The sequence below is a fragment of the Crinia signifera genome, chromosome 1, assembly GCF_055691185.1.
Source record: "Crinia signifera chromosome 1, ASM5569118v1, whole genome shotgun sequence".
NCBI lineage: Eukaryota > Metazoa > Chordata > Amphibia > Anura > Myobatrachidae > Crinia > Crinia signifera.
Window position 1 is genome coordinate 89,761,092 of NC_139217.1, and position 26,102 is coordinate 89,787,193.

The following is a 26,102-nucleotide window of genomic DNA, read 5'->3' on the forward strand; positions in this document are numbered from 1 at the left end:
CTGAGGATGGGATCAGGGCAGGCGAGTCGGGCTGGGGGCGCCCCGGTGCCAGGGGGGGGGGGTTGTACCTGTCGTTCGGCGCTGTCTATTTAAATCTGGCGGCGGAGGCAGCGGGGGTCCCTGCAGTCCATTAAAAATCACGAGCGCTATCCGCCGGGCTATGCGGAAGCGCTTCTAGTGTGAAAACACTGGCAGCATGCTGATTGGCTGAGATCAGCGTGCGCCGTGCTGCCAGAGTTTTCACACTAGAAGCGCTTCCGCATAGCCCGGCGGATAGCGCTCGTGATTTTTAATAGACTGCAGGGACCCCCGCTGCCTCCGCCGCCAGATTTAAATAGACAGCGCCGTAGGACAGGTACCCGGGCGGCACAAAATGCTGCCCTCCAGTGGCCGGCGCCCTAGGCAAATGCCTAGGTTTGTCTAGTGGTGGCGCCGGCCCTGGATGGGATGCACGAGTGTTTCACACGTACGCACGTCCCATTCTCTGCAAAAGTACTGTATACTTGCTCACAAATCTCCATAGCCCGTTATGATGCATGTCTATGTAACTGTATTTACACTAAGCAGTCCAGTAATGTACAGTAAAGTAGTTCTTGCGCTACAATGCATTTCAATTCTATTAACAATTATAATCTCACTAAAACTAGTTTTTTTGTGTGTTTATTTCAAATATTTTATTAAAGAACTGTATAATACAAAGAGTATGCATTAGTAAATCAAATGTAGAATATAACGAAAAATAAATACAATGGACATGGTTAATACATTTAGTAAACGAGTGGTTGATTTTTTTGTCATTACTTAAACTATCCATCTTATAGTACACTATACATCACATGGCCTGTTCCCAGCAAGTATGAATAAGGAGACAGAGTTAGGCACACAGTTGGGGAGGTGATTCAAAAGGGAGGTGTATTAAATTGTAGAGTTGCAAGGTTATACCAGGATGTTAACTGAACAGCCTTTCTGAGACTAGTTTTAGTGGATGGGGACAGAGATCTAATATAGGGTAACCATACTGCGAAGAATTTCTTCGCTTTTGCATCTTTATTTAGCGACTTCTCCAGTCAATCCATTTGGAAGAGGTATGCTATCCTTGGTAACAATAACGTAATGGACAATGTATTAGACAATATCCATTGTGATAGGATGGTTTTGCACATTATAGCAGATAACTTTGCTGAAATATTCTCTGCCCCGCTGACTGGTGAATAGTGTAAGGGGTTGGGTATATATCCCAATGTGCCCACTCAGGGGTTGTGGTGAAGGAGATGTCATAACTAAAACTAGTTTTAAAAAGTAGGCAAGTATGTTCTGCAGTAGTCAGGGAATGAGGGGGAAGCCTTATTAATGCTATCTGGAGATAGCATTGTTATCACAGGACTCCCTGTATTAATTTTTATATTTGAATCTTAGTAAATATGGGCAGATTGCATTTCCCATTACAAGTATGGGAAATGCAATCTTATTAGTAAAAAAAAAAAAAGAATTAAGGGCTTGGAGGTGAGTTTTGCAAATTCTCCTCCTGTTGCCCTTTAGTACTTTCAGGTGTTACTAAGACTGTGAAAAGAGTATAAAAACTTTTTCATTATTATTTTAGAAAAAAATATGAATAAATATGCTTGTTAATGTACTAACTAAATGTTCCTAGAGCTTGCGTAATGAATGTGACTAAAGCTCAGTCATATTGACCATTGCTGAGTCATTTCCACCACATATACCAAGAAAGTCACAGGGAAAGTGGTACTTTTGTATACAAGTTTAAGACGCTTTAAGCATTTCTTCAATCTCTCTATTTCAACTTGAAATAAAGGTGAGAGTTTTAATATTTCTATTTGCTTTATATTGATTTTGGACCATTTCTAAATGTGACAGAAGAATATAGATCTGTATTGCTTACTAGTTGTGCTGATTATAAGTTAAAGAAATTAAAGATTTGGGGCTGCACAAAAACAGAACAATGCTTTGTTAGCGGAGTCTGGGACTTAATGAATTCTAAAGACGGGCAGCTGTCCCAAAGGTGAAATCACAGCATATTCCTGTATTACAGCTTGATAAATGGCAAAGTGGTCAAAAGCGTCTGAAAATGAGCAGGACATGGATTCCCTTATGTATCTTGAGAATTCACACTGTGATACTTTGACACCAAAATCCCCCACACTGCCATGTAAGTACTGACATACAGAGATTAGTTGAATTATTGACTTTAATGACTTATACTATAATAATCTTGATTTACAGTATAATCAATTCAGTGTCTCTCTCTCTCTCTCTCTATATATATATATATATATATATATATATATACCGTATATACCCGAGTATAAGTCGACCCGAATATAAGCCGAGGCACCTAATTTCACAACAAAAAACTGGGAAAACATATTGACTCAAGTGGGACCCTCACTCGAGTATAAGCCGAGGGGGGCTTTTTCAGCATAAAAAATGTTCTGAAAAAGTAGTATACGTTCCCCTAAACTTAGACTGCTAACATGTACATACAGCACTGTTTGCACTATTTCTCAAGTCTCCTGAGTGCCATCCTTTATTGTGGAAGTGTGTGTATGAGGTTTATACCTCATATATGGGAAGGGCACCTGGATATATATATATATATATATATATATATATATATATAAGACAGGGGCGGGCACTCCTCGCATCCAAGACAGCTGTGGCCGGGGTGCAGCGCACGTGGAATGGGTAGACAGCGGGGGACTGTGGCACTCACTCGGACTTATTCAATAAGAAAGCTCACACAGACAAGCATATATATATATATATATATATACACATTTTTTTATTTGTCTTCCCTTTTTGTTATTCCCTTTTGCTTTTACGACTATACATAGTATTTGCCAATCTCTGTATTACTTAGCTGCACATTTTAAGTGTATTGTTTCACATACAGTATACTACTATTGGTGTATAAACATTTATATTAGGGATGTTCTCCAGCCTCCGTCATTGGTTTTAGATCTGTATTTTTAATAAAAATATCATAAAAACTGCTAAAATCACAGAATGTGGCCTGTTCTTGTACCTATGGTATTATTAACCTCAATGACATTAAATTCCACTAATACCCCTTTCACACTGCGCATCAACCCGGTATTTAGCTCAGTGTGAAAGGGTCTTGAAAGAATATCCCGGGATGAACATCCCGGGATTTCTACCCAAGTCCTGATCTGGGTAGATTCCGGAATCGACCCGGGATGCGGTCAGTGTGACTGGTCCCATACCCGGGATTGGGTACACGGGACTTTAAAAAAGCTGCAGATTGGAGCTTTCTTGGGCTCACAAATGCTGATGTCATCTTTCAGAGCCCTGGAGTCCATTTCTAATGACAGGCATATGTATTTAAAGGGATTTCCCGCGATCAGTGTGAATGGGGCTGTACTTGGTCGATCCCAGGTCTGAGTGCAGTGTGAAAGAGTACATTCCCGGGTAGAGTCCCTGGAAGCATCCAGGAACACATTCCCAGTTATGACCCGGCTCTGCGAGTGTGAAAGGGTTATAATTTGCAGTAGATTTTATCTACCTCACATGGCACAATATTGTTTTAAATTTTTTCACCAATATTGGCCAAAGGCGGTATTGAGTTTGCAGGTGACACTAAGTGACAGAGCAGCGGCACATATGCACAGCACATTACAATGCACAGTATTGTCCATAAGTCACGGTACACCACACAGTATCATTATACTTGTTACACCACACAGGAGTACCCTTATACATGTTATCCCACAGTAGAGCCACTTATACCCATTATACCAGGTAGATCCACTCCTCATCCCTAATCATCATTCCTCCTTTCCTTCCCCCAAGCAGCACACCACAGGGTTACACTGCTCTGCGTGAGTACACACACAGGTTTACAGTGCGTCTTGGATACAGTGTGGGGCAGTATCCAGCGGTGGGCGGTGTCGGCAGTGTGGGAGTGCTGGCTGTGTCATCAGAGCAGAAGTTGCTGACAATAGGGAAGATGTATTAAGCCTGGCCAAGAGATAAACTGGAGCTAAAGTGGAGATAAAGTAGAAGGAGATAAAGCACCAGCCAATCAGCTGTGTTTGAAATATGACATTTTGGAGTTGATTGGCTGGTGCGTTATCTCCTACTTTATCTCCACTTTATCTCTTTACCAGGCTTAATACATCTGCCCCTGTATCAGTAGTGTGTGTGTGTGTGTGTGTGGGTGGAGGGGGGGGGGGTGGTATCCTCAGAGCGGGGCTGTGTCAGCAGTGCAGGGGTGCCAATGGTATTCTCAGTGAGAGGGTGACAGCTGTGTTGGCACTACAGCGATAAAGAATGCGTACTATATGTAGGCCCAATGAGAATTGTAAGCTGCTTATGAGGCTCACTCCCTGGTGCTATAATTGGGTACTCAGATCCACAGGTATACAGCGGTCTTGATAGGAAAATCTACCGCCACCGGCATGTGCAGCAGCTCTAGTCCACTCTTTATACAGTACTGCATGTAGTTGTCGCTGGCTCGGCTGTGAAAGGCGGGTTTCCGGGCAGCTGGACACCCCATATATGTAGCCTTTGCATTGTTTTTGTGGTTTGAAAATACCTGGAGGATTTTCTCAAGCTACCTTATAATGTGATTATTATTTGAACATTGCATGTCTGTATTTAAAGTTAAACTTTAAAATAACATATGTACTAATAAATGAACACTAAAATAATATCCTATTTCCTATACTTTAGGTAAACCTATAGCAACCATTGAGAGAAAAGTGAAGATTGCATTTATTGCACTTGTGCCTCTGTATTTTATTGTACTGGGTCTTCTAATATTTACACTCAGGCAACAAGGTAAACCAACTGTATAACCTGTCATTTATCATTATTGTTGGTGGGTCATTTACTGTATGTAGGTGCTATACAGAAGTACTTAAGGGCTTAGCAACTAATCAATCAATAATGAATGTGTAATAACATGTAACATATACCAATTAAATAAAATGGCTGATTGGCTGTAGTGATGGAAACATTGTCACCATTGTTATTAAACATACCTCATTGTAATTACTATTGGATCATCTACAAGATAGAGGTAAGATATATCATTATTTGTTTTATTAAATCATTTCTGGTTACCATAGACACAAGGGCTGAAACAGACAACTGGCTGTCTCACCAGCATAGAAGATGTATGCTCTGACAGTGCGACTGTTAAATTAGAAACTTCGAGGAAAATACTCTGTATCATGCAGAGTTGCACTGATCAGCATATTTACAATACAGGTTTTTAGGCTGGCTTCTTACTAGATTTATTATTTTTAGAGCTGAATCACTGCACATAGGTTTTAGGAAAACACTTACTATATTGACTTGGAAACCATGCCCCATAGGCGGCAGCAACAGGGAGTTTTTGAAATGGTATTTATCGTTTTTGAGGACGCCCTCTGACGAAGTTTTACTATGAAACGCGTTAGGGCGGGGCCTGTGACGTCTGCTCTCCTTGGTCCGGCTCCCCTGCACGCCTCTGTCCTCACGGTGTTCATCGGCATGCTGTTCTTGCCTTGGTATTCCCAGCGGGTGATCAGTGGATGGCGATTGTGTTACAAAAGGCTGGTAGGAGGTTGCCTGGCATTTGTATATACAAACTTTGTGGTACCCAGTCCACAGCAGTTACTCTTATAGTACGAGCATTTGTTTGCTCCACATGTCTGTGATTTTACTATCATATTATTAAAAAGTTGTCTTTTATGCACTATGGAGCGCCCCTCCTGTCTTCTTTTTTGACACACATATATATATATATATATATATATATATATATATATATATATATATATATAGATCGACGTTGAACGGCACTCCACGAGAGGAGACAGTAACTACCGGGGTGCAGCAATCAGGGAGACAGATAGCAATGGAGAAAAAGGCACTTGCTCTGATTTCTTTAAAGAAGGAGGACAACAGCAGTTGTAGCCAACGTTTCGGAGTTTAATCGATATCTACCTTGATAAAGATATATATATATATATCGACCAATTCATCGACCAATTCGACTGCACACTTGGGCTCTTAGTAAGCAAGAAACGGCTGACTCCTCAGGTACTCTGCAACGTTTCAATGTTTAATACATTTTTTTCAAGCACAAAATAAAAACGAACATACACATACCTTTATAGGCCAACCCTCACCCACCAGTGTGCAGCGCTTCCGGTCCGGGACCACGCACCCGGCCGGGACGCAGTCAGATGACGTCACTGGTGGGTGAGGGTTGGCCTATAAAGGATTTCATTTTGAAAGAAATAGATCAGTACTGATAATAACAGTCACAATTCAGTGTCCAGAAAAAGAACCGGACTTCATTAAAAAGTTGATGTCACAGCCGCAGTTTTTTCCAACAGCGGCTATAAAGTGCAATGTGTCCCGTATTGAGGAGAGTGATTGTGAATTAAATTGTCCACGGCCACAGGTATGTAATGCAGAAAACCCCGTATTGGGGAAAGTGATTGATACAACCTTATGTTTGTAGTGTCCCCGGCAGCGGTCCCGCTGTTATAGAGGCAGAAGGTGTTCCGGCAGCTCGATCTCACCCGCGCCTCTGCTGTATAATGACAGGCGGTAGTTTGTGGTGTTCAGCGGGGAGAGAGCTGGTTCTGTAAAGCAGCAGCATGAGGAGGAAGTAGAGGAGCACTTTATGGTACAGTATGTGTCTGTGGAGTAGGAGTATGTGTCTGTGGAGTAGGGGTTACAGGGAAAAACTCAATAAATACTCATTGCCTCCTTCTTCCTTTCCCCTGTCACCTTCTTCCATTCCCCATTACCCACTGCCTCCCCCGTCGCTTTATCAGCCACTTCACTTTTTTGTGCCTATGCAATGTTCCTGTGGTGGCCATTCTACGTTAACTTCCTGAGGTCCTGTATTAATTATTACTGTTTTATGGGGTACCAGAGCAAAATAATCCCTGCTCTATTTAATTTGGTTGAAAATTATATTTTTATGTGAAAAGGGACTGTATCATCACTGAAATTGGCCCATTAACATGCATTAACAAAGGAGGCAATTGTGATATTAAAAGGATTTCTATTGTGAAACTGCGGACTGAGTGATATTATGTACATGCATAATTTTATTAGGGGGTGCACCGTCAAAGGGGTGTGTCTAGCACCACCTATTGGGAATGCCTAGCATTGCCCATTGGGTGTGTCTAACACTGCCAATCATGCATGTTTACCATCATCTATTGGTACTCGCTAAAATATAAAATGTCTCTCAGCCAGAACATAATCTCCGGCCTATTTCAGTTTTAATATTCTTATTACTCTGTATAACAGTAAATGCATATAAAATAAAAAAAATATATGGATTTGGCAGGTCTGTAGTGATATGACAACGGTCTAGTACAATTAACAATGCAAAATACACAATTGATTGATGGGCACTAATTTTAATGGAATACAGGTCTAAAAAGCAAAAGACTTTGGTAAAAGGTATTGCTAGCGGCAGGGAGTTTTTCATAAGGGTGGGCACAGCATTTGGGGGGGCCTGTGCACCCCTAACACTCAATGTGCGCACACCTATGTGTACATTTTGTGTATGCAGGTGAAATGTATAAATGTTTTTCATTTTATCTTTCTTTTGAAGGTCATATCTCTGGTTTCGAAAAACAAGTGGGTGGAAAACTTCGAGATAATAATGTGGAAGAAGAAAAAAAACATAATGATAGCACTGTTATTCTAAACCAGCTTATTGGAAACGTCTCAGACTGTAAATCAAAAATTTCAATGAACTCAGAAAAACTGCGCTTGTTAAATGAAAAATTAAATAACAGAGAATCAGAGAGTCAAGCGAAGGACAAACTTTTGCAAGACATCCAGACAGCGTTAAAGCGCTTAACAGCTACACTGGATGACAATCAAGTGAAAATGGAATATATAAATACAACATTTACTGAAAATGTTTATATATTACAGGAGGTAAGCACTGCTAAAGTTTTTCATACTGAAAAGTTAATATTGTGCTTGAAAACAATACAGGCATTGCATGTATAACTACAGTAAATCAAAGCAGCCCCAAAGTTTTATATAGAAAGGAGGATCTTGAATTCTTATATTTTAGTTGCATTACAGTGAGCTGTTATTTCCTTTGATATCTACTGTACCTGGCATATTTATCCATATTATTTTTCTAAAACAATGTCAAAATGGGGGATTGCACACCCTTTTCACATTATTTTAGTATGGCATGAAGGTACTTAAAATTCTCCTCCAATCCCTTCAATTCTCATTTAGGGCCAGATTCTCTAAGCTTCAAAAGTGATAAAATGGAGAGTGATAAACAGCCAGCCAATCAGCTCCTACCTGCCATGTCACAGGCTGTGTTTGAAAAATGTCAGACAGGAGCTGATTGCTGGCTGTTTATCACTCACCATTTAATCACTTTTGAAGCTTAGAGAATCTGGCCCTTATTTAGTAATCCGATCACATTTTTCAATATTCTAATGCACAATGTAATCTGCTCAAATGTACTAAAATAAAATTGTAACAAAATACAGGATAGCGTTATACAGCATTTGCCTCCAGTCCTACTCTTTCTGCTCTGCTCTGGCAGGTAGAGTTTGGAGTTGGTGCTTGTGATCTGCCGTTTGTGTATAAATAGATCACAGGCTGATCGCAAAGAAAAAAAATGTAAAAAAAAAGCTTAATCCAGTGATCTGTGATCTGGTAAGGTGAACTTGTCATCTTGATCTGCTGTGAACTGAGATGCTGCTAAATCACAGATTACAGCACCGATCAGATGTCTGGGGTCACAAAGCTGGATTCCAGCAATAAGAGGAGCTCACTGGAGTTGAACTCCTCTTAAAGGTAAACATAAACTTAGTAGAGGTGGCAGGAGTGTGGGGTTCAAGTGGGTCTGTGTGTGTGTGGGGGGGGGGGGTTTCAGGTGGGTGGGTGTGGGGTAGCAGGCGGCACAAGTGCAGCAACAGGGTGTTTTCTTCGTAAGTTACAGTGCATCACCCAGCTCCTGTCACTGAGCGGGATCTGGTACTTTGGTGTCAACCCTCTGCTGGTGACTCCCTGGTGTGGCCTCACATCCTGGGCCAGGCACAAAATTGGCCTATGCTCGCAGACAGCTCCACATTGATCAATGCATAGCGCATAGGGATTTACAACACGGGTGAGCCCTTTCACACAGAAAAAGGACCTGTGTTATTCAAAAAAATACTGGGTAGAACTGCTTCACCCGGTATTTTCGTTTTCTGTCTGAAAGGGGTATAATTTTCACTAGCGATATCCTCCATCATCCTGCATTTCACTGATAATGTTTGTACGCACTCACTGATTATCATGCAATGGGACGATTATTGGCAGACTGCGCTTATGCTGCAATTGCAAAGTTCAATCACAAAGAGGCCACTGTGACCCCACCATAGGCGTGCGCAGTCTATCTGTTTAGGGGGTGCACTATTGGAGGGGCATATCCATCCCCGCCTACTGGGCATGTCTATCGTCGCCTACTGGGGAGCAATGCAAAGCAAATAGGTGACTTATTTATGTAAATGGAGTTCAGTATGAATCATTTCCCACATACTTAGCAATAGGGACAGGGTGCACTGTAGGCACGCTCAAAACTTACACTTTACTGTCCATTATGCCACACACCGTAATGGCCATTACACATAATGCCACGCACAGTAATGCCCATTACACATAATTCCACATACCAAAATGCACATTACACATAATACCAAACCAGTGGATTAAGTTAATTCCAATCGCAGCAAGATAAATGTTGGTGGCCCCCTCCCCATGCGGTGAAGCCCCTTACACATTATGGCAAACAGTAATGTCCATTAGACATTTTGCCACATAATAATTCCCCTTACATATGATGGCACAAAGTAATGCCCCTTCTACATTATGGCAAACAGTATAATGTAATGTATTTTTTTTTTTTTGAACAGTAGTAAGAGCTATGTGACTGTCCCCAAACCGCCAACCCCTCACTCCTATAGAAATGTCAAGGTGGCAAGGTGCTTTACTCTTGCCATGGTGGCGGATGACACTGTACTTACAGCACAGCCTTCTGCCCTCTGCTTAACTCGCTGGCCACAGGAAGCTGCTGCACCATGGTGTCTTCTGCCTGGCTTCCGGCTCCTAAGTCATTTGGTTAAGCTGTACAGCCAGTGGATGTAAAAGCAGTGAGTCTAGCCAGCCAGGTGATGGGGAGGAGCGTAGCGCCGCTGCTGCAATAAACACTCTGCTGGGTGGCGCTGCTCATAATAAGCACACCCCGCCGGTTGCCGCTGCTTACAATAAGCAGTCCCTAGGGCGCCGCTGGTCACAACAAGAAGGGAGCCGCTGGGCAGCTCCTTGGGATGTGTGTGATGGCCATTAGGGGGTGCCTAGGCACACCCGGCACCCCCCCTGCGCACGCCTATGGACCCCAATGACAATTAGGATTTAATGGAAAATAATTTGAGAGGAATTGACCATTTGGATGCGTTAATGGAGTGTCTATGGGGATTGGTTGGGAAAATACAGGCATGTCATGGGCTTTTTTGGCGCTTATATCTGCTGATGGTTGTGAGTTCATACATGCAAAAAAATGACATCTGAGTTTTTATGGCTGTGTCCAGTAAAGGCACAGCAGTGGCGGGGTGCAGGCATAGGCAAGTGCGCACACACATTGCCGATGCCAATCACGACAAGCAATGCGTTTTTCGATGCAGCATTCTGCAGCAGAGCATTGTCCATGCTGCATTCCGCAGCATGGTTCTCACTAGCGATATCCTCCATCATTCTGCATGTCACGGATAATGCACAGGAGCACGCGTTATTACCGACATTGGGCCAAATGTAATAGGGTGAGAGTTTCAGAAAGTGAGAGATTTTGGGAGAGTTTTCCCCCTTTTTTTAAAGCAGCAATCAACTACATGGCAAAATCAACCTGGTTTTGCAGTGTAATTGATTGCTGCTTTAACCCCTTCCCGACATTTGATGTATATATACGTCATGGCCGGGATGTACTTCCCGACACATGACGTATATATACGTCATGACTTTAAACTGTCCCCGCGTCTATACACGCGGGGACAGAGGGACGATGTCTGCTGTCCCTGACAGCAGACATGTCCCTGCATGCCGCCCCCCGTCGGCGATCGCTGTGATTGGCTGTTCAATGTGAACAGCCATTCGCAGCGTTTTCCTGTGTTACCGGCGAATCAGACGCTCGGTAACACAGGTGTCAATCACCGCCGGGTGTGAGGGGGCATGAGGGGGTCATCGGTGACGACGACACCTCACCCCACCTGCCCCCAAGGCTGTGATTGGTCCGTCGGACCGACGGACCAATCACAGCCATGGCGCGCCATTTAAACTAACGGTGACTGCGCTGCAGACGCCATTCCGGTCTGGAATTGCGTGCAGAGCGGTCACCGGCCAATCTGTCGTGATATACATACCTGAACCTTGCCTGATACTTACCTGATCACCGCTGGTAGCGTGCTGCCAGCAGCTGGATGCTTCCTGGATCTTGTGACTTCCTGTGTGCTGCTGCTGCAGGGTCATAGAGTCACAGATAGTGATAGATAGTCAGAGATAGTGAGAGATAGTGACAGAGAGTGATAGAGAGTGCTATATTTTGTGTCTGCTGCACCCCCTTTTGTGCTGATCACTATATCTGAGCTGATCAGCAACTTTTTTGGGGTGCAGAGTTTTTTTTTTAATATATATACCTGTCAGTTGCACCAAAGGTTGTGCTGCCTGTGCAACTGACTGCTGCCCCCCCTGCTGCCCCCCCTTTTGTGCTGATCAGTTTAAATTAATTAAGATCAGCAACTTTTTGGGGGTCCAGGTTTTTTTTTTTTATATATATATATACCTGTCAGTTGCACCAAAGGTTGTGCTGCGTGTGCAACTGACTGCTGCCCCCCCTGCTGCCCCCCCTTTTGTGCTGATCAGTTTAAATTAATTAATCAGCAACTTTTTGGGGGTCCAGGGTTTTTTTTTTTATATATACCCTGTCAGGTTGCACCCACAGTTGTGTGCCTGCTGCCCCTCACTGCTAATCAGTGTTGCATCACGGCATCACTGATCTGCAGTTTTTTTTTTTGGAGAGTGCAGTGGGGTTTTGTTTTTACACCCACGTTGCTTTTGTGGGTGTCCTGTGGCCCCTGAGCGCTGATCAGTGACGTACAATCACTGAACAGCATTTTTGGCACAGGGTTGATATAATTTTTTTCTGCAGTTTTTTTAAATTGTTTTTTTTTTTTGGAGAGTGCTGTGGTATATTTTTTTAAATTGTTTTTACACCCACGTTGCTTTTGTGGGTGTCCTGTGGCCGCTGATCAGTGACGTACATCACTGAACAGCATTTTTGGCACAGGGTTGATATAATTTTTTTTCTGCAGTTTTTTTAAATTGTTTTTTTTTGTTTTTACACCCACGTTGCTTTTGTGGGTGTCCTGTTGCCTTTGAGCGCTGTTCAGTGACGGACGTTACTGACCAACATCTGTGCTCAATTTTTGGCGCAGGACCTTTTTTTTTTTTTTTTTAACCCCTTCAATTTTTTTTTTTTTATTGGGATCAAATTCCTGTATAAAGTATTTTTTTTCTGCACTACATACACACTACACACTACATACCCCCCGTGTTGAAATAAAGTTTGTACCCCCCCTACACTATACACGGGTTGAAACATTACACTTACAGAAACACAAAAATAAAAATGGCATCCCAAATGTCATCCCAAATGTCATCCCAGTCATCCAGAAGAATGTATTCAGCGGAGGAGGCATATGCCATGCTTGCCTCTGACTCTGACACAGCCAGTGATGCAAGCGGGGAATTTGAAGGATTCGTCTTAAGCTCCTCTTCCTCCTCTGGTGATGAGGGACCCCCTCAAAGACGCCCCCGTAGAGCAGCTGAGACCCCCCCCCCCCAAATGATTGATCCCGTATGGACCCCACCACCAGACAATTTTGAGCCCCAGGTTCCTGAGTTTTTGGCCATCCCAGGAATCCAATTTGATTCAACAGGTCTCAGAGAAATTGACTTTTTCAAATTATTTTTCTCTGATGATTTTATAAATTTAATGGTGGACCAAAGTAATTTATATTTGAGTTTTTTGCTCAAAACCCCACGTCATCATTTGCTAGGTGGACCCCTGTAGATGCAGTAGAGATGATGACGTTTTGGGGTCTGGTGTTACATATGGGCATAGTAAAAAAGCCAGAAATTAGGCAATATTGGAGTACAGATGTTCTGTACAGCACCCCATTTTACCGTATGGCCATGACTCGGACTCGTTTTGAGACAATCCTTAAATTTTTACATTACACCGATAATACACAGTGCCCACCCAGAGATGATCCCACCTTTGACCGGCTATTCAAAGTCAGGCCGGTCATTGATCATTTCAGTGCCAAATTTGCAGAGATGTACATCCCTGAAAAATTTATTTGTATCGACGAGTCCCTTATACATTTTAAAGGAAGGGTTAAATTCCGCCAGTACCTTCCCAATAAGAGGGCAAGGTATGGCATAAAAATGTATAAGCTGTGTGAAAGCACCTCAGGGTACACCCACAGGTTTAGGGTAATTGAACCGGCAGAATGCCCCCCCTCCCTCGTAGGTGTTAGTGGAAAAATTGTCTTAGAATTAAGTGCACCCCTTCCTGGATAAAGGTTATCACCTCTATGTGGATAACTTTTACACTAGCATCCCCCTGTTTAAGACCCTTGGTTCAAGAGGTACAGCAGCTTGCGGTACTGTGCGCAAGAACCAAAGAGGCCTCCCAAAAACGCACATTGCCCAAGTACTGAGAAGGGGTGAAAGCAGGGGAATATGCACCGAAAATATGTTGTTGGTCAAATATAAGGACAAGAGGGATGTCCTTATACTGACAACAATTCATGGAGACAGTACCACCTCCGTCCCTGTACGAGGTACCAGTACCCACACCTCAACACCTAATTGTATCCTAGATTACAATAGGTACATGGGCGGAGTGGATCTTTCAGATCAGGTACTGAAGCCGTACAGTCCCCTGCGGAAAACAAAAATCTGGTACAAGAAGCTGGCCGTGTATATCATCCAGATGGCACTGTATAACGCTTACGTGCTATTCCGTTCTACCGGCCAGAGGGGGACATTTATGCACTTTCAAGAGGAAGTCATAAAGGGCCTAATATTTGGGAACCAGCAGGCAGAGGGCCCCAGTACTTCTAGTACTGGCCCCCGTATTGTACCAGGGCAGCATTTTCCGAACGAAATCCCCTCCACTGCAAGAAAGGGCAGGACACAAAAAAGGTGCAAAGTTTGCTATAAAAAGGGAATAAGAAAGGATACTATTTTCCACTGTGAAACTTGCCCTGACAAACCCGGCCTATGTATAAAGGAGTGTTTTAAAATATACCACACATCTATGGATTATTAGGTTCATCATTTCACCGTGCTTCGGGGGTCTTGCTAATGCCACATAGCACCCACCATTCATTCCACCAGAATCTGAGCTGCAAAATCCAAAAATCACTCCTTCCCTTCTGAGTCCTGCCATGCACCCAACTGGTATTTTTTGGTCACATATGAGGCATTACCATACTCGGGAGAAATTGGGGCACATATTTTGGGGTGCTTTTTCTCCTTCATACCTTATGAAAATGAAAAAACTACATTTTTGTGTAAAAAAATGTAATTTTTCATTTTCACTGCCCAGTTGTATCAAAATTGGTGAAACCCCTGGGGGTTTGAAATGTACACTATACCCATAGATGAATTCCCTGAGGGGTGTAGTTTGCAAAATGGGGTCACTTGTGGGGGGGTTCCACTGTATTGGTGCTTTGGGGGTCTTGCTAATGCGACATAGCACCCACCAACATTCCACCAGAATCTGTGCTGCAAAATCCAAATATCACTCCTTCCCTTCTGAGTCCTGCCATTTTTTGGTCACACATGAGGCATTGCCGTACTCGGGAGAAATTGGGGCACAGATTTTGGGGTGCTTTGTCTCCTTCATTCCTTGTGAAAATGAAAAATTTTGAGCCAGAACTGCATTTTTGTGTAAAAAAATGTAATTTTTCATTTTCACTGCCCAGTTGTATCAAAATTGGTGAAACCCCTGGGGGTTTGAAATGTACACTATACCCCTAGATGAATTCTCTGAGGGGTGTAGTTTGCAAAATGGGGTCACTTGTGGGGGGTTCCACTGTATTGGTGCTTTGGGGGTCTTGCTAATGCGACATAGCACCCACCAACATTCCACCAGAATCTGCGCTGCAAAATCCAAATATCACTCCTTCCCTTCTGAGTCCTGCCATTTTTTGGTCACACATGAGGCATTGCCGTACTCGGGAGAAATTGGGGCACAGATTTTGGGGTGCTTTGTCTCCTTCATTCCTTGGGAAAATGAAAAATTTTGAGCCAGAACTGCATTTTTGTGTAAAAAAATTAATTTTTCATTTTCACTGCCCAGTTGTACCACAATTGGTGAAACCCCTGGGGGTTTGAAATGTACACTATACCCCTAGATAAATTCCCTGAGGGGTGTAGTTTGCAAAATGGGGTCACTTGTGGGGGGGTTCCACTGTATTGGTGCTTCGGGGGTCTTGCTAATGCGACATAGCACCCACCAACATTCCACCAGAATCTGAGCTGCAAAATCCAAAAATCACTCCTTCCCTTCTGAGTCCTGCCATGCACCCAAATGGTATTTTTTGGTCACATGTGAGGCATTGCCGTACTCGGGAGAAATTGGGGCACATATTTTGGGGTGCTTTGTCTCCTTCATTCCTTGGGAAAATGAAAAATTTTGAGCCAGAACTGCATTTTTGTGTAAAAAATTTAATTTTTCATTTTCACTGCCCAGTTGTACCACAATTGGTGAAACCCCTGGGGGTTTGAAATGTACACTATACCCCTAGATGAATTCCCTGAGGGGTGTAGTTAGCAAAATGGGGTCACTTGTGGGGGGGTTCCACTGTATTGGTGCTTTCAGGGGTCTTGCTAATGCGACATAGCACCCACCAACATTCCACCAGAATCTGAGCTGCAAAATCCAAAAATCACTCCTTCCCTTCTGAGTCCTGCCATGCACCCAAATGGTATTTTTTGGTCACATGTGAGGCATTGCCGTACTCGGAAGAAATTGGGGCACAGATTTTGGGGTGCTTTGTCTCCTTCATTCCTTGTGAAAATGAAAAATTTTGAGCCAGAACTGCATTTTTGTGTAAAAAATTTAATTTTTCATTTTCACTGCCCAGTTGTATCAAAATTGGTGAAACCCCTGGGGGTTTGAAATGTACACTATACCCCTAGATGAATTCCCTGAGGGGTGTAGTTTGCAAAATGGTTTCACTTGTGGGGGGGTTCCACTGTATCGGTGCTTCGGGGGTCTTGCTAATGCGACATAGCACCCACCAACATTCCACCAGAATCTGAGCTGCAAAATCCAAAAATCACTCCTTCCCTTCTGAGTCCTGCCATGCACCCAAATGGTATTTTTTGGTCACATGTGAGGCATTGCCGTACTCGGAAGAAATTGGGGCACAGATTTTGGGGTGCTTTGTCTCCTTCATTCCTTGTGAAAATGAAAAATTTTGAGCCAGAACTGCATTTTTGTGTAAAAAATGTAATTTTTCATTTGCACAGCCCAGTTGTATCAAAATTGGTGAAACCCCTGGGGGTTTGAAATGTACACTATACCCCTAGATGAATTCCCTGAGGGGTGTAGTTTGCAAAATGGGGTCACTTGTGGGGGGGTTCCACTGTATTGGTGCTTCAGGGGTCTTGCTAATGCGACATAGCACCCACCAACATTCCACCAGAATCTGAGCTGCAAAATCCAAAAATCACTCCTTCCCTTCTGAGTCCTGCCATGCACCCAAATGGTATTTTTTGGTCACATGTGAGGCATTGCCGTACTCGGGAGAAATTGGGGCACAGATTTTGGGGTGCTTTGTCTCCTTCATTCCATGTGAAAATGAAAAATTTTGAGCCAGAACTGCATTTTTGTGTAAAAAAATTAATTTTTCATTTTCACTGCCCAGTTGTACCACAATTGGTGAAACCCCTGGGGGTTTGAAATGTACACTATACCACTAGATGAATTCCCTGAGGGGTGTAGTTTGCAAAATGGGGTCACTTGTGGGGGGTTCCTAACTTTTAGCATCTTATGGTGCCTAGAAACCTACATGGTGCCTAAAAAATAATCTCATAAAAAGGAGGCTCCAAAATCAAGTAGGTGCTCCTTCTATTATGAAGCCTGTGGTTTGGTCAACGTGCACACTAGGGCCACATATAGGATATTTATGAAAACAAAAGAATTGGGGGAATCAATTTTTAGTCACATTTCCCTAGTAAAATCTACTGTGTTCCTTAGAAAAATGTATTAAAATTGCAAATCTGCAAAACAAATGAAATTTTGAAATTTCACCTACACTTTGTTTTAATTCCTGTGAAACACCTAAAGGGTTAACAAACTTCCAAAATGCTGTTTTGAATACTGTGAGGGGTGCAGTTTTTGAAATGGCATCATTTATGGGGGTGTCTCACATACAAGTCCCTCAAAGTCACATCAGAACTGAACTGGTCCCTAAAAAAATCAGTGTTTGAAATTTTCTTGAAAATTTGAGAATTTGCTATTCATATTTTAAGCCTCCTAGTGTCCAAAAAATTTAAAAGGAAGTTGAAATAATTATGGAAACATAAAGTAGACATATGGTCTATGTTAGTTATTAACTATTTTGAGTGGTATGATTATTTGTCTCACAAGCAGACAATTTAACATTTTGAAAATTGCTAAATTTTCCATTTTATTACGACATTTTGGTATTTTTCACAAAAAAACACAGACTGTATCGACCCAAATTTACCACTAACTTGAAGTACAATGTGTCACGAGAAAACAATCTCAAAATCACTGGGATAAGTAAAAGCAAAAAAAGTTATCCCCACTTAAGTGATACATGTCAGATTTGAAAAAAGGGCTCTGTCAGGAAGGCAAAAACTGGCTGCGTCAGGAAGGGGTTAAAAAAAAGGGGAAAACTCTCCCAAAATCTCTCACTTTCTGAAACTCTCACCCTATTACATTTGGCCCATTGTGCGTAAACACTGGACAGCATTTAGATTTATTATGTTATGAATTTGTCATTATATTTGTTTTCCAATTATTATTCTTATTTGTTACGTTTATAATTAATAAATAGATTATTTTTATTAATTTATTTATTTGAATCAGTGTGTCCGTTGTTTTTCTGAGCAGTGTAGATCAGTTACTATATTTACTTAGTAGCGCAATGTGTTCATAACCTTCCAGTTTTCCAATCCTATCTGTGAGCAACGGACAAATTATACCCCTTTCAGACAGAAAACGAATCACCGGGTGAAGCAGTTCTACCCGGTAATTTTGTGAATAACACGGGTCCTTTTTCTGTGTGAAAGGGCTCACCTGTGTCGTAAATCCCTATCTCTGATCCTGAAATTGACCAGGGTCGAGGACACGGGATTTATGACCCTGGTTGACCATTTCACACAGAAGAAATACCTGTGTTATTCAGTAAATTGGCGGGTAGAAATTTTCAAAACGGTAATTTATTCTTCTGCAAAATGACCCGGCATTTGAAATGCCGTGTATTTTCCGGGATTTTCAGACTTTTATGTCATGCAATAGCAGTGCTATTTAAATGCTAACAGTTATCTAATTATTATATATCTAATTAATATACATTGCTCTTAAAGCGCTAGGATCCCAGTGTGAGGGGGTGTGTTCGTTTAGAAACACCCCCCATTCTATACCCTTTATCCTTTTCTAACATTTAGATTGTGTTGTTGTGACCCGTCTAATTAGCAAAATCTTTAAAAATGTCACCCAGCTTTAGCAGTGTCTGTAATTCTAATAAACTGTTCTATACAACATATTACAGGAAATTCTAAACAAAGATGTGCTTTTAAAAATGAATTTCATTATTTTTAATTTTCTTTTTTAACCATTGGTTTATTTAAAGGAGGTTTTGCAAACGAGTGCCTACTTTCAGAATGCATCTGTAGATATATCGGATGTAAAACAACAATACATTATCCTGGAAAAGACAATGAAAGAGGAAGTAAAAACACTTAACAAAATAACTAATGAACTGCAGTTAAAAGATTGGGAACATTCAATTACACTGAAAAATATAACAACCATTCAAGGTAAAGTATTTCAGAAACAACTTAAGTGTATTAATTAAAACCAGTGAATCTTAATAGGTATTTAGAAAAAAAAATAAGCTTCTACCACTATACATGAAAGTCAACCTATATAATAAAAGGCCAGGGTTGAAGATTTTCAGCAGCCGTTCAGGGGGTGGGACTTGAGTGTGACATCATTAAACCCCGCCCCCAGGATGTAAAATAGCCTAATTCACGGATCTCCGTGGAGGGGCGAGACTATATTGACACAATTGTGACATTTTAGCTCCGCCCCCTCCTCTGAGACCCACGGATTGCGGCATTTATATGCCGCGATCGGGGGCCGGCGCTGTGTGAGAGGCGCTCACTAGGGTTGCGACGGACGCCGGGGACAGAGCTGCAGCTCCCGGGGACAGTACGGTGACTAGCTGCCTGACGGGGACACTGCGCAGGGCTGCCACGGAGTCACTACGCTGACTACGTTAGGCAGCCATTGGGCTGCCTAACATAGTCTCCGTACTCCAGGGGATCATGCAGGCGCCGGTGGAGAGGTGCTCCATCTGTCTGAGACGCAGGAGCATCTCAGACGCTTGAGCGTCTCAGTAAGTATTGCGGCAGGGTACGGCAACCCTGCCAACGGGGTTAGGGGGTAGCTCGTGCGTCTCCTGCACAAAGGGGGGTGTGGCCGCAAGTGTGTCTCATGCACAATAAAGGAGGCATTTGCAAGTGCTCCATGTTACATACTGGCAAATGCCTCCATTTGAAACCCCCACTATCCACGCCAGCCCGAAGCATGGCAAACGCGTCCCGTTACGCGTCCTCCCGACCTATTCATACCGCCACTATCCATGTTGGCGTGGAGTTGGTTTTATAAACTACGCAGATTACTTCACATGTATTCCGTGTCCCCTCCCCACGCTTCGGGCTCGGTGGTGCACTGCGCTCACCACCAGTGGTGGATTCAGGGGGGGGCAGGTGTCCCCCCTGTCATTTAATTTTGTAGCTGAGGACCAGGGCTTTCCAACGAGCCCATCCCCGTGTCTCTAGCCCCCTGGGAACCGGAGATATCGCCTGGCAAAGCTGTAACGTTTTTTTCCCCATAGAATAATATGGGACCCGTCAATTCCGACCTCCACCCGGTTCCAATGGCTGCCAGTTCCCCCTGGCATCACAGAAGCTTGTGGTTCATCTCATTCATTTTCAAATCGCTGGGCCTTCAATATGATACCAGGCTGGTCCATATCGGTCAATCGGTTCCAGAGATATTGCGGGTAAACCGATTTTTTTTTTTTAAATGTAATTTCATGGCTGTTCATGTTTTTTGAGGGCAGATTACTCTGGAACCAAACGTTCCAGTTTCACTGGACCAAAATCATTCAAAGCCCACTCAAAAGTTCTTCAATATGATACTTGTCTCATGTAAATGGGTCAGTTGGTTCCAAAGATATAGCCGGTTAATTGATAACTGGTTAAAGGGGGGGAGCAGGGGCTGGATTATAATGGAGGCACAAGGGGTCAGTGCCCCATGGCCCCCACTAGCTAGGGGCCCCCTGTGGTTGGCATGTTTTCAAAAAAATATATTATTATTATTTTTTTTAGCTAAAGGTTTTGTGCATGGCAGTGGGGTAGTGCTGCAGCTTCACCTATCTGCCAATGTGAAAATGATTAATGGTGCTGAGCATCGGGAGCCAAGGCACACTGATTGCACAAGTGTGCAGTGCATTACTGGGAGTTACTGGGAGTCCCATGACACTTTAAACCAGAGGGCAGAGGCTGAGAGGTTTGTGCTGAGCTCTAATTGGTGGAGCTCATTACATGCCCATGGAGAACAGCAGCAGCAGCAACTTAGTCATGGGAGGGTTTTTAATCAAAGGCAGCATTAGGACTGTGAAGTCTCCTACAGAGTAAGGTGCAGAGGGACAAACACAGGCTTTTCATATGGTATGTATTTATGTGTATGTGTGTTATATATATATATATATATATATATATATATATATATATATATATGCAGTTACCCATTGACCAAGTTTATACTGCCTTTACTCTGTGTTTTGACAGTGTAATATTCTCCCATGCAGTGTGCGGCCAGTAATGACAAGTGCAAGGGGCCCCCCCTGGCTAAAGTACCCCGGGCCCCCTGAAGGCTTAATCTGGCACTGGGGGGGGGAGGGGTGGTTTTCTCTCCCCCTCACACCAGAAAATGCAGGGACTAGGCTGGTGTAAAAGGGGCCAACCTGGGACTGCATTTTCTGGTGTGAAAGGGGTATTATTTCAAATAGCCGGGACCTGCAGTGCTTTGAATACAGCCAGGCTCTGCCACTGTCAGTGGCTATCACTTCTGCCTGGTGGCTTCTGTCCCCCATTTACCGCGAGCATGCATTCCCACATGGCAACGAGCATGGAACCTCTGGCAATGAGCATGGAACCCTTGGCAATGAGCATGTAGATAAGCAGCACTTATGTAGCATAATTTTTAATAGGCATTATGGTATTTGGCATAATACATAATGGACATAATGGCCTGTAATTTAACGTGTAATGGACATTATGGTGTAAATGTTTAATGCGCGCCTTTGGTGGACAATGTCCCTGTTTATGAAGCGTATTGTGAATTTTGGCTTAATCCGTGTGGCATTATGTGAATTTTGGCTCAATCCATGTGGCATTATGTGAATTTTGGTTCAATCCGTGTGGTATAATGTGAATTTTGGCTCTATCCGTGTGGCATTATGTGAATTTTGGCTCAATCCGTGTGGCATTATGTGAATTTTGGCACAATCCGTGTGGCATTATGTGAATTTTGGCTCAATCCGTGTGGCATTATGTGAATTTTGGCTCATTCCTTCGGCGCGCGCACAACTACATCCTTCACTTTTGTCACCATGGTGGGCCTGCGTACTTTAAATGCCAGGGCCTATTTTTAATCCCATTCCCATCCTCTCTCTGCCACTCTCTTAGCATGTACACTGGCACCACTAACACCGCCCCTCCCCCACCCAAACCCTCTTTTATCATGGTGCCCCCCCTGTCATTTTATCCTGGATCCGCCCCTGCCTGGAAGTGATGACGTGCTGGCACACTCTGTGCACTTACTCCAGGAAACAAGCATGTAACCCCCTGGCAAGGAGCATGTAACCCTCTTGCAAGGAGCATGAAATCCCCTTGCAATGATCATGTAACCCCATGGCAAAGAACATGTAACCCCTGGCAATGAGCAAGAAACCCACTGGCAAGGAGCATGGAACCCCCTTGCTATGAGCATGAAACCCCTGCCAAGGATATTGTATCCCATGGCAAGGAGCATATTACCCCTTGCTATGGGTATGAATCCCCTGGCAACAATCATTTAACTCTGGCAATAAGCATTAAACCCCTGGAAAGATAATGTAACTCTTGGCAACAAGCAAGAACCCCCAGGCAACAAGCATGTAACCCCATTTGCAATGAGCAAGAAACCCCAGGCAACAAGCATGCAACCCCTTGGCAATGAGCATGCAACTAATTGGCAATAAGGAAGAAACCCCAGGCAACTAGCAAGAACCCCCAGGTAACAAGTATGTAACCCATTGGCAATGAGCAAGACACACCAGGCAACAAGAATGTAACCCATTGGTAAAACGTAGGAAACCTCAGGCAAGGAGCATGAAACCACTGGCAAAGAGCATATAACCCCCTGGCAAGTAACATGTCACCTTCTTGCAAAGAGAATGTACAGGTAACCCCCTTGCAAGGAGCATGTAACCTCTGGTAATGTGCATGAAATCCCTGGCAAGAAGCGTGTAACCCCCTGGCAAGGAGCTTCTAACCCATGGCAATGAGCATAAAACACCTGACAACAAGCATGCAATATCTGGCACCAAGCATGTAACCTCTTGCAACAAGCAAGGAACATCTTGCAATGAGCATGTATGGTGGTAAGTCCTACTAGGGGCATTATGTTTAAGCTGCACTATTGGGGTCATTTTGTGTGTATGTAGCACTACAGGGGGCATCATGTTTAATTGGCACTAATTGGAGGGGAATTATGTGTAAGTGTCACTAAAATCCCATAGGGGGGTACAAAATGTATAATATTCCACTGCACATATAGCATTACCCGGAAGTGCAGGGAACGCTGGGACTGCAGAAAGCATCCCTTACTGCGGGGCATCATTTGTAAGGAGCATTTTTGTGTGTGGGACATAATATAGTGTCTGCAGCTATCCACCAATCAGAGTGTGACAGTCATTGACAATGAGGAGGCATATGGAGAGATGATGTGGGTATGCAGAACTGGTAAGTTAACATTTATTTTTTATTTAGTCCCATGAATGGCTGAGTAGGGGACACAGTGCATTGCTTTGCCAAGGGACTAAAATGCTGTTAAGATGGCCCTGCTTATAGCATGGTTCTAACTGTAATTGCTGCACCATTATTGGGTTTCATCTATTTAATATTTGTTTTTGGAAAAACATTTTATTGTTATTTTTTTCAATAAACAGTTGTGTACAACGCATAGTAGAGTTGACATATGACATTCAGAACATTCCGTCAGTGAGATATGCATGACTTCTAAAAATGTCTGAATAAACAAATCTATGCAGATCTCAATACACTACTACGTATAGCAATACTATATCAACAAAGAGGGGAGGATTAGATTGGTGGATAAAGGGGGAAGGGATGAAGAATGGGGAGGGAGAGGATGGGGGGGGGAGGGGGAATCGATCCTGCACTTATTCATCACAGAGGGATCAATGCCCTTCCATAGAAGATACAGGTTCATCATGATGTGTGAGGAGGTAGAACCTCCCATCTGTGTGAATATGTTATCAAAATAAGGGGCCTTATTTTGGTTCATTCTTTCTGACAAAATCCTTCTTAGATGGGTAAAACCATGTGCACTGCAGGGGGGCAGATGTAACATGTGTAGAGAGAATTAGATTTGGGCGAGTAATTTTGTTTCTGTGCAGGGAAAATACTGTCTGCTTTATTTTTACACTGCAATATAGATCTCACTTTGAAGTAAAACCCCACCCAAATCTAATTCTCTCTGCACATGTTACATCTGCCCCCCCTGCAGTGCACATGGTTTTGCCCATCTACGAAGGATTTTGTCAGAAAGAATGAACCAAAATAAGACCCAAAGAGTGGAGGAGAAAGACAAAGAAATCTGCGTGGCGGTTCTAGCTTAGTGAGCTATCAGGTAAATTTAATTGGTCAGGGAAGTTTTGAAGAACCCTTTAAAGAAGTGTCCTTATATAGTGGGCCTGATTGGACGGGGTGGGGCTATAGAGGTCCAGGCAATTAAGTCATTAGAGCAAAGAATCTTGTCCCTATCGACCGGAGCCAGCGTCTAGATATACAGTAATGATCCCATTTTTTGTGGAATCGGACAGATGAGCCCGTCGACAGGGACAGAAGTGTCCTTTTATCAAAATATAGTTGTTGTAACATCTATTTAATATTTTAAAGCTTACAAAAGATATCCGGGCCTTCCATACAGACAGAACATCCCACTGCAGATCTAGGTCTCTTTTCACAGCGCCGCAAATTATTTATTAATAGGTATTATGATCCTGCTGCAGTAAAGGTGCCCATACACTAGTGCAATTTGGTGTGATTCTGGCTTGTTCTGATGTATCAGGCTGATTAATCGGAGAAAATCGCACTTGTTTGACAGCACATTAGATCTGATGCGTGCTCCCGAGTACATCAGATCAGACTCTGCAGACTGAACCTGCTGCACATAAAATCTATCAGATCAGACCCATCAGCGGTACATCGCGGGTTCTTTTTAGCACCTGCGATGTATCGGGTCCGATTCCATAGGTGTGAGCCAGTGGAGCATCACCGCTGACACTATGTGCTGGACTATGTGCAAGTCCGGATAGTGGGGCAGGCGGAGGTGAGCGGCGGGGCAGACAGCAGTGATCGGCGGGTGCCAGGTGGTAGGCAGAAGAACTTAAATGAACACTTTGAAAAGACTGGCTGGTCGCTAAGTTCTCTCAGCCAATCAGTGGCTGGCCAGTTTTTTGACAGTTTTTATTTTACATTCTCCTGCCCCATACCGCTGCGGCAGCTCCCTGGGAGTCTTTACATGCGATAAATCATAAGTGAGAACTCGCGGGGACCTGCCAGGAGAGCTCAAGGGGAATTTGGTCCAACTTGTCATTAGGACAAGACGGTCTAGTGTATGGAGGCCTTGACATGCTCTATGCAGAAAAGCTGTATTCATACACATCTGTATTTTACAGCTTTTCACATTTCACTGATATAACACACTATGATGAAAGCTGCCTGTGTAAATGTCTGCAGTACCAGTTCACTATGGGATTTCAAGTCAAGTATATTGTAATATACATGCATTACATTTAATATTCATTCATTACTTTTTCATTACTCTCATATAATATATTTAAATGACTGAAGTCGTATTTAATATTGTAGGTCCTCCTGGCCCAAAAGGAGAGAAAGGAGACCCAGGTACTGTAGGGGCCCGTGGCAGTCCAGGACTTCCAGGTATAGTACTGTATTATGTGATACACTGAAAATTCTTTTAAAATGTTTCGAAATTCACAGTGACAATGAATATGTGTAGTCACACCAGATGGGCATACCTCTCAACTGTCCCGCTTTCCATGGGATGTCCCAGTTTTCTGGGACGTTCCCGCGTCCTGCCTGGGGCTGGAAGTGTACTGCGGTGGGCAGTTGGGAGTTCCCCCGCCTGTCACAGTGACTATTCCTGCAGCCTGAGGGTCTGGGGGGCATAGTCAGCAGCTCACAGCGGTGAAAATGGGGCGTGGGCATGATTATAGGCCATGCCACCTTTCCGCTGGACAACGCCTTCAAAATTTGTGACGCGCATCTCTGAATGTGTCCCTCCTTCAGATCTTCTAAAGTTGGAAGGTATGCAGATGAGGAAACCCCACTCATCGGAAATAGTCCTATGAGATCACCATTTCTGCTAACTCCTGCGGATCAGCTGG

General features: G+C 43.2%; 1 protein-coding gene across 2 annotated transcripts in view; it reads left to right on the forward strand.

The window, feature by feature from the left end:
- The first annotated feature begins 1,675 nt into the window (after positions 1-1,675).
- The window catches only part of MSR1 (macrophage scavenger receptor 1), a 37,417-nt gene continuing 12,990 nt past the window's right edge, over positions 1,676-26,102 (forward strand). For both annotated transcript variants that reach the window (XM_083169904.1, XM_083169914.1), the window contains exons 1-6: positions 1,676-1,813; positions 2,051-2,167; positions 4,711-4,818; positions 7,607-7,938; positions 18,966-19,152; positions 25,564-25,635. In XM_083169904.1, the coding sequence (XP_083026030.1) occupies positions 2,059-2,167; positions 4,711-4,818; positions 7,607-7,938; positions 18,966-19,152; positions 25,564-25,635 (808 nt within the window). In that variant the 5' untranslated portion in view covers positions 1,676-1,813; positions 2,051-2,058. The remainder of the gene's footprint in view (positions 1,814-2,050; positions 2,168-4,710; positions 4,819-7,606; positions 7,939-18,965; positions 19,153-25,563; positions 25,636-26,102) is intronic.